This window comes from Alligator sinensis, unplaced genomic scaffold, assembly GCF_000455745.1.
Source record: "Alligator sinensis unplaced genomic scaffold, ASM45574v1 scaffold113_1, whole genome shotgun sequence".
Classification (NCBI taxonomy): Eukaryota; Metazoa; Chordata; order Crocodylia; family Alligatoridae; genus Alligator; species Alligator sinensis.
Window position 1 is genome coordinate 401,821 of NW_005842918.1, and position 9,984 is coordinate 411,804.

A 9,984-nucleotide genomic window follows, 5' to 3' on the forward strand; every position below is an offset into this window, starting at 1 on the left:
ATGATTCTGGAAAATGCTCTTGCTTATTCATGCTACCTTCCCAAAACAGGGTGCTTAATTTATGCTGAGATGTGCTGTATATGAGAAAACATGGTAGCTTTTGAGGGTTGGTGGGATGGCACTGTCCATCTTGAACTACATTAAACCAACTTGTAGGGGGCTACAGAAACAAAGTGAGGGTCTTGTTTGAGCGCGTGTGGTACATGAGAAAATAGGGTGATTTGTCACCAAGTGACAATGGCTTGGAGATACCAGGAAGGCATGATGGGTATTCAGAACTGGGGCTGATCATCTCTCACCTGAGCCTCCATGTTGCTGTTCACGGTGATAAAAGCCTCCCGGAAGAAGACGAAGATCGCCGTGGCCGACAGGACACTGTCCTTACGGCATTTGCTGACTTCCATCACCACCTTGAACCAGTTGGGCGATGCTTCGTTGCAGAGGGCAGCCACCTTGTATGTCCCACTGTAGAGCAGCTGCCCAGAGGCCCCATCAAATGTGGTGAAGTAGGCCCCGGGGGTCAATGTACACCGGCCTTCCTCCATCATGCAGCCCAGGCCCCCAGCCCGGAGGGCACATGTCCGCCCCACAGGGCAACTAGTCGCCTCACAGACAAGCCCACCTGAGGTGTGGCAGGAGCATTTCTCCGAGCAGTTGCTAGTGATGACTCGTTCCTCGGCCTGTCAAGAAGAGCCCAGACAAACACCCAATCAAGATAGCTCCACTTATTGCTCCGCAGGAATTGTTTTTTATGTCTGCTCCTGTCCAAGGGTAAGCAAAAGCTAAACAGTTATAATTCCATTCCAATGTAATTGTGATAATTTCAACAGTTTAACAGTAACAATTCCATCCCAATTTGATTAATGGTGATGATTCCATCCTAATTCAATTAATGGCGATAACTCCACCCCAATATAATTGTGCTAATTCCAACATTTTAATTAGCGGTGATAATTCCATCTCAATTTAGTTCACTGTGATCATTCCAACAGTTTGATTAACTGTGATGATTCCCTCCCAATTTAATTAACAGTGATATTTCCATTCCCATTTAATTAGCATGAGTGGTTTCCTTCACAGAGAAATAACTCCTTTTAGGGAAAGCACTTTTCCTTTCCAGTTGCAGAGAGGACGACATTGGTCAATGGTTTGATGCTGCAGCAAAGGAGGCTGAGGTTGTATCTCAGGAAAAATGTGTTCCCTGTTAGAGTCAGGAGGCAGCAGGAGAGACATCCAGGGGAACTGGGGACTCTCCATCACTGGAGGGGTTCAAGGAGAGGCTGGACAGACACTGGGCAGGGTTGCTCTAGGTGGAGCTAGGCCTACACCTACGGGAGTTGTGGGCTCTCCATCACTGGAGGGTTCAAGGAGGGGCTGGATGGCCACTGGCTGAGGGTGATGTAGGTGTCGTGATGCCTGTGCTTTGCTATGGGGATGTGTCCCAGGCTTCTGGGCTGTACAGGTTCTCCCCTTCCCCACTTTCTGCTCCATGTGTCAGGGGGTTTCTAGGCCTCCCCCAGAGGCACTGGGTGGTAGGGCTGTGTGAGGCTTCGGACTGTGCTTTGGATCTGGAGAAGATTCAGACACTTTGCATGCCAAAGCAGCATGTCTGGATTGAAGCACTGGCTTCTTTAGGCTTTCTGAAGCCGTTTGGAGTTTCCAAACGGCTTCGGAAAAGCTTCGGAGCCGCCTCGGAGATCCGGCCGTAGGGCATAATGGGGAATCAATGAAATATCTATAAATTTGTTGTTTTTTGTCTGATTTGGATGAAACTTGCAGGGGTGGTATCCCCTGGTGAGACCACAAAGCCTGCCAAGTTTCAAGATCGGTGCAGGGGTTTGTGGGGAACTGCAGCTCAAGCTGCTGACAGGCAAAACTCATGACATAGATGACCGAGTGTGCGTTAAGGCACAGCAGGCTGAAAACTGCAGGGATGGTGACTCCTGCTGAGGCCACGAAGCCTGCCAAGTTTCAAGGAGATAAGTTCAGGGGTTTGAGGGAACTGCACCTCAAGCTGCAGCCAAGCAAAACTCGTGACATGGGTGACACTGTGTGTTAAGGCGCAGCAGGGTGAAAGCTGCAGGCCTGATAGCCCCTGCTGTGCCCACAAAGTCTGCCAGCTGTCAAGGAGATCGGTGCAGGGCTTCTGGGTTTTGGGGCCTGCACCTCTAGCTGCTGACAGGAAAAGCTCGTGACATGGGTGCTCGTGCAACTGTGTCTGTCTTGGGCACGGAGTGGGGGTGGGGGGGACTACTGCAGGCCTGGCTGCTAAGCTACTGTCTTACCAGTTACCAATCAATCATGATTCACTCAGGGACCAGCTCAATACACAGGACCTAGCTACTAGTAGCTACTAGATAACGAGTTAATTAGCAACAATTAACACCTACAAAACCACAGACTAAGCAGAGGAAATAATCAATACAGACAATCAACGGCCCCAAGACAGACACAGTCAGTTGCACGAGCACCCATGTCACGAGTTTTGTCTGTCAGCAGCTAGGGGTGCAGGGCCCCAGAACCCCCCTGCATCAATCTCCTTGACAGCTGGCAGGCATCATGGCCACAGCAGGGGCCACCACCCCTGCAGTTGTCACCCCGCTGCGACTACCATCCCTGTAGTTTTCAGGCCACTGAGCCTTAACACACACAGGGTCATCTATGTCACGAGTTTTGCCTATCAGCAGCTTGAGGTGCAGTTCCCTGCACACCCCTGCACTTATCTCCTTGAAACTCGGCAGGCTTCGTGGCCTCAGCAGGTGCCACCACCCCTGCACTTTTCAGCCCACTGTGGCTTAACACGTACACGTGACATGAGTTTTGCTTTCAAGAATTTGGGGTGCAGTTCTCCCCAAACCCCTGGACCGATCTTCTTAAAACTTGGCAGGCTTTGTGGTCTCACCAGGGGCTATCATCCCTGCATGTTTAATCCAAATCAGACAAAAAACAACACATTTATAGATATTTAATTGATTCCCCATTATACCCTATGGCCGGATCTCCGAAGCGGCTCCAAAGCTTCGGAGCCACTTTGGGCAAATCAAAGTGGGAAACTGATTTAGAGCTCTGGATCAGATCCCTGGGATCTGAAGCGGCCAGATCCAAAGCCAAATCCAATAGCTACCTATTCGCACAGGCCTACTGGGTGGTGGCTGCAGCCCAGGGTGGGGATGGGGACTCAGCTGTCCCAATGTTCCTGCTGGGTCCAACCCCAGAGGGCCCTGGCTAGAGGGTCTTGCCCCTGCACGCAGGCTCAGACCAATGCCAGATTTTCGGGTCAGGAAGGAATTTTAACCCCTGGTGAGACTGGTATGGGGCAGGGAGATTTCCTTCATCTGTAGCAGGGGCGCGGCCTCTACCTGGGGTCTCTGGAGTATCTATTAACAACCTTCTACAGCAGCAAGATGTTGGTGGCCACGGTCCCCCTGCTTTCCCTGCACCAGGTTTGGCTGTGATGTCCTGGTTGTGTCAGGGCTGATGGTAGTTTTACAAAGAGGTTCGATGCTGGATTTGTCTGGGATGGTTTGTTCAGGGCTGATCCTGCCCCAGGCAGGGGGTCAACCAGATGTGCCCTCTGGAGGTCTCTTCCATCCCCACCTCTCTATGATTCGATGATGGCATTGCACCATGATCCAGAAGGAGAAAAAGGATGAGACAATACAACTATGGAGAGAAAGATGTTTGAATGGGATGAAGACCATGAACAAACATCATAGTTGTGAAGAAGAAGGTAAATCATAGAGAAGCTGGGATGGAAGGGACCTCTGGAGGCCATGTAGCTTCTGGAAGCTTATGTTGCCTTTCCCCAGTTATGCCCCCTTCCTCCACCCACCTGGAGGCCTCAAATGGCCAGTCCTGTCCACCCACAAAGGCACCACCCACGCTGATACCTTAACTCCCACCTTAAAGTAGCGCCCTTCCCGCAGGCAACCGCACTGCTCCATCGACACACAGGACTCCCCATCGAACATGTAGCCATCATCACACTGGCAGCCTTCAAAACATCTCCCAGCGCACTGGCTGGGCACGGATAAGCTGGCACATGTGAAGTCACAGGACCTGGTACATGCCTCATAGCGGCTGTGGGGTGGGCAGGCAAGAGCTGGGAGGGGGAGAGACATGCACGAGCATGAAAAGTGCAATTAACAGGAGGTATTTTACAAAGTAATTATAAAGCCATAAAAATGGCTGTCCAGCTACAAAAATATCTTTCTATATCTATAGCTGCCTGGAAGCCAGCTCTAGAATTGTTACCCATTCTCAAGGATTATATCTGTGGCTGGTTGGCTCTTTTTGTACCTGGACGGCCATTTTTATGGCATCATAATTACTTTGTACATGTGGCTGGTCTAAATTATTGCATAATTCACTAGAGATTTGGGTAATATATGTAATGTGTAACGGGGGCCCTAGAGTTGTTACACATTTTCAAACACCAACTATGTAGCTGGTTGACTTTTTTTGTAGCTGGACGGCCATTTTATGGCATGCTAATGACTTTGCACATGTGGCCAGGATAAATTTATTGCGTGATTCACCAGGTAATTGTGTGATCATTACTTTGCATGTGTGGCTGGTCGAAATAACCCTGAGCTGATGCTACCAGCTGGGGCAACCCATGTTGGGTGAATGAGCAGGATATGCAGGCCAGGCTGGAGGCTGGTTACTTACGGCAGAATGTGGCGGATCTCCAGACACCAACCTCGGCTCCAACCACTTGGCAGGCGGCCATGTAGGCTTGGAGGCTCTGGCAGAGGGTCTCCTGCGCCCCATTAGCTGCACACATGTCCTGGAGACAGTATCTGTAGTAGTTGTCGGGGGTGACCAGCAAGTGGCAGCTGGCGAAGGGGCCAGATGTGGCTCGGATGACCCCACAAGAGGTCTTGGCCCGGTACGGCGCCATCTTGGTTTCATCACACACAGGGCATTGGTCTCCACAGCCATCCGAGCATGTGGCACCGTCTGTGGGGACCTTCCAGGAGGCCACAAAGTTAACCATGTTCTTGGCCATCTTGCCATTGGGCAGCAGGAAGTCGTCACTCTCATCCCCATTGAAGTTGCCACCCAGGCCACACACGTGACCCTGGTAGGTGCTGGGGACGGTCACCAGGACGTAGGAGGAAGTATCATAGAGGACGCGGAGGCCAGAGGCTGCCTGGATTATGATGTTGTTCCCTTCCTGGTTGGCCCAAATCTTCCTGTCGTTCAGAGCCAGGGGCAGGGTATGGAGCTCCCCATTCACCTGAGCCAATGAGAGATTTGCCTGTCAAGGCTGGGTTGTGACACACACACTCTTACACATGCATGTACAAATGCATGTAGACTCGCATGTGCAGAGACACACACACGCACTTACGTGTCTGGACATGTTTTCAGGTATACGCGCACACAGATTCAGGCCTGCACACACATACACGCAGACTCAAGCACATGTGCACTTACACACACTCACACAGTCACACCAATGCATCTACACACACTTGTATACACATACTGACTCATACATGCACATTCACTCACACACACACACACTAATATGCATTTGCACTTGCACTCACCTCCACACTTGCATGTATATACAGACTCATACACATATGTGCTTACACACAGACTCACCCACACACTTATACACATGCATACACTCGCAGACTCACACACACACAGATTCAGGCACATGCTCATGCCATCTTGCACACACAGTAACACATACATAAACTCACACATGCACTCACACACAGATTCAAGCATGCACACTCACACGTGAGCAGACCCACACACTCACACACAGACACACACACTCACATACACATGCAGACTCAAACACGTGCATTTACACACATGCACTCACACCCATGCATCTACACACAAACGTGCACTCACATGCACATGCCAGTGCTTACACATGTACATGCATTCACATGCATACACATCACATACTCATGCATTTGCATATGCCTTCACCTCCACATCCGCATGCACATACAGACTTGCATACACGTGTGCTTCCACAGACTTGCCCACATGCATACACTCACACTCATGCACACACAGATCCAGGCATGCACATACACACTTGCACATGTATCCCATACCTGCATCCACACACACTCACACGTGCACATGCAGACTCCCACTCATACACAGACACATACACGTGCACAGGCAGGTACCCACATGGGCTTACACACAGACTCACCCATGCCCACACATGCCGACTCCCACACACAAATTTCTACACTCTCCCACTGCACACAGATGGTTAGCTGCCAGCTCTTCCAACCAAGGCACTCACCGCTGCTTTCCAGTGCCTCCCCCTCTCCATAGTGATGGTATAGCCATAGGTAGAGACCACCACAGTCCGTGTCAGTGTCCTGGCCCCGGGCCCAGCCTGGTCATTCTCCACCACCACAGAGAAGTTGGCCAGATGTGGCTGCTTGCCGCAGACTTTGGCCAGCATGTAGGCACAGGAGCCCTGGATATCAAAGGCCCAGCCGTCAAAGGAGACATAGTGAGTATCTCCAGACAACACAAGCTTCCCATAGGCCACAGGGTGGCAGCCCAGAATGCCATTCTCCACTCGGCACTCCTCACCGGAGCCACATGTGGCCAGCTGGCATGTCACCACCCCATTGGCCTGGCACTGACATCTCTCCCGGCAGGAGGTGTCGGTGTAGAAGGTCTGTCCTCGGCTGTAGTAGCGATTCCGGTGCACACAGCCACATTCGTCAGCTGGCACGCACTGGTCTCCACTGAGGACATATCCAGCATCACAGAAACACCCTTCAGAACATGGTGCATCACACGTTGTTGGAGCAGAGGGGTCACGGCAGGTGGTCGGGCAGCTGGGTCCACAGACCTCATAGTGGGCATGACGGGGGCAGACGGGACCTGCAGGGAACATGGGAAGGGGAGTTAATATAGAGATTATGAGGTCACAGAATCCTAGGGAAGTGAGCCTGGAAGGGACCTCAAGGTCCAGCCCTCTGCTCAAGGTAAGACCAGCCCTGACTAAACCATTCCAGCCACATGTCCATCCAATTTGCTCCTGAACATCCCCAAAGATGGAGACCTAACCAGTGGCTGTCCAACCTTTTCTGGAAGACCTTCAGTGATGGAGAAACCACAGCTTCCCGAGGCATCTAGACCACTGAGGGACTACTGTGAAGAAGGAAGAAGACACCTTTTCTCTCTTGTTGCAGAGAGCATGACAAGGCTCAATAGTTTGAAGATGTAGCAAAGGAGGTTTAGATTGGACCTCGAGAAGCACTTAGAAATAGAGTCATAGAGGAGTCGGTATGGAAGGGATCTCACAGGATCTCACCTAGTCCAGACCCTTGCTCAGAGTAAAACTAGACTTGACTAAACCATGGTCTCAAGCACTGGAATAAGCTCCCCAGATAGGTGATGGGATCTCCATCCTTGGAGGTTTTGAAGACCTAGCTAGACAAAGCCTTGGCTGGGAGGATGTAGCTGGGGCTGATCCTGCTTGGAGCAGTGAGTTGGATTAGATGTGACCTCCTGAGGTTCCTCCCAACCCTCATTTTCTATGATTCTATTTCTATCCCACCCATGGGTCCATCCAGCATTTTCCTGGGCATCTCCAAGGCTGGAGACTCAACCATCAACCTCTTCTGGAACATGGAACACCTCCAGTGATGGAGAAGCCAAAACCACCTGAGGCATCTATTTCACTGAAAGGCTAACATGAAGAAGAGGGAGGATACCTTCTCCCTCTAGTTGCAGAGAACAGGACATGGCCCAATGGCTTGAAGTGACAGCAAAGAAGGTTTCGGTTGGATCTTAGGAAGAACTCAGCCCCTTGTACACATTACATACATTACGCAACTCACTGTTGCACTGGTGTATCACACAATGAGTTTAGATAGGCCACACGTGTAAAGACCAGCTGCCCGTGTGAAATAATTATCCCACAATGAACTGGTGAATTGCTCAATAAATGCAGACTGGCCACACATGCAAAGTAATTACCATGCCATAAAAATGGCTGTCCAGCTACAAAAAGCCAACCAGCTAGAAAGGTAGTGCTTGAAAAGGTGTGACAACTCTAGAAGTGGTTTCTATCCACGTTTAGGACTCTATGGAGTGAGTAACTTCTTCAATCTACCCCCTCCACCACCGCGGATTTGATTCCATTGGTCCACCATTTTCTTTCTCTCTCTGCGCTGCAACCCCCACCCCTGCCCCCTTCTGCCTCCCCTCCTCCCCACCCCCAGGCTTAGTTGGCTAACATTGTATTTCCTGTAACCTAGTTGCGTTCCCCTCTTCACCCCATCCCTTTTATGTTAGTCCCTCACATGGGCATTCTGTATTTCCCTTACAGCTTTGTCATTTTTTGGTTCATGATTCTTAATATTTACTAATAAAATTCAATATGAACAGGCAGCAGGACCAAGGCTCCTGCCATGTGTCCAGAAACCAGATATAAAGCTGTTACACCTTTTCAAGCACCGACTTCGTAGCTGGACAGCCATTTTGGTGGTACAATAATTCTCTTGCACATGTGGTGGATCTGCATTTGTTATGCAATTCATCAGTTAGTTGTACGATCATTAGTTTGTGCATGTAACTAGTGAATATTTATTGTGTGATTCACCAGTGAATTGTGTAATACATGTAACATATGGTGGGGGCCAAAGATACAGGCATTTCTATGCTCCTAGTTGTGGGTTTCTGTTTCTTTGCTTTTTAAAAACAGGGCTGATGTTTTTCTCTAGTATTGGCAGGGAAATAGTTCTCTGGAGGGTTCGAGGGATGAGAAACATTCCCTGTCTTGGCACAGAGTCGAAGTGTGAAGGGTGTGGACACTCATACATTCGGAATGCTGTCAAAACAGGAGGAGCTGAGAGCCATTCAAGTGTAGCCAAACTGTGGCCAAACTGTTCTGGCGCCCCCCGTCATTCTTGATGGGCAATTTGCTAGTGTGTGTGCATGTGTATATATGTGCATGGGTTTGCATGTATATGTATGTGTGTGTGTATGTGTGCATCTGTGCGTGTGTGAGCATGTCTGTGTAAATATATATGTGTGTATATGTGCATATGTCTACACATGTGCATGTGGGTGTTTGTGTATATGTGTGTATATATATATGTATGCACGTATATATGTGTGTGCATGTAGGGTGTGTGTGTGTATACAATTTGTGTGAAAGCATGAGTGGGTGTGTTTGTGTGTGAGAGTGTGTGCATGCATGTGTTTATGTGTATGTCTGTATATGTGCATGTGTGTGTATATTTGTGTGCATATATCTGTGTGTATATTTATACATATATATTATTTACAACATATGCATAAAACTGTTATCTATATATCTAAATATACACGATGCTATATTGTATATGTATATAAAGTATACATTATATATTATATATAAATATTTGTAATATAAAATGCATGAATATAAATTATAAGAATTGTTTTTGAAAGGCAGAATGAGGATAAAAGGTTTGTGAAGAGCTATGTCTACATAGAGCAGGGCCAGAGCCTCATCTTCACCTGACTCTCCCTCCCTCTCCTGCTTAATTGAAGCTGAAACCCTAGCTGCTGCTGCACACTGGTCTACTTGGTTGCACTGATGATTCTGAAAAGACCGAAAAGGTCTCTGAGGCTGTGAAATAGGAAAGAGACCACTTGTCTTAAGAAAGTTCACACATCAAGACCATCAAAAAAGAGAGGTGACTGTTAACACCTGTGGAGTGAAGAACAATGGGCCATGAAGTCAACTGACTCCCTCAGCTGCCTAAATAGTAATGCAAGGTAGAGCAAGAATGAAAGCTGGGGAGGTCTATCCCAGGAAGAAAATCAGCAGAAAATCTGGTTTGGGAGAGCTGCTGTTTTGGGCACAGGGCCAGACAGAGGCATTAGCAAACCGGGTAGCCACCCGGCACCCAGACACAAAGAGGGCCCCAAAATGGTATTTTTTTCCACTGTCCAATTATTATTATCATTATTTCTGATGAAGAG

At 49.0% G+C, this 9,984-nt stretch overlaps 1 protein-coding gene across 2 annotated transcripts in view; it reads right to left on the reverse strand.

Annotated features, from left to right (window-relative positions):
* The window catches only part of LOC102383898 (IgGFc-binding protein-like), a 27,709-nt gene that overhangs the window by 5,934 nt on the left and 11,791 nt on the right, over nt 1–9,984 (reverse strand). For both annotated transcript variants that reach the window (XM_006036143.3, XM_025192383.1), the window contains exons 6-9: nt 6,293–6,888; nt 4,672–5,242; nt 3,903–4,102; nt 300–680 (exon numbers count right to left, since the gene is read on the reverse strand). In XM_006036143.3, the coding sequence (XP_006036205.3) occupies nt 300–680; nt 3,903–4,102; nt 4,672–5,242; nt 6,293–6,888 (1,748 nt within the window). The remainder of the gene's footprint in view (nt 1–299; nt 681–3,902; nt 4,103–4,671; nt 5,243–6,292; nt 6,889–9,984) is intronic.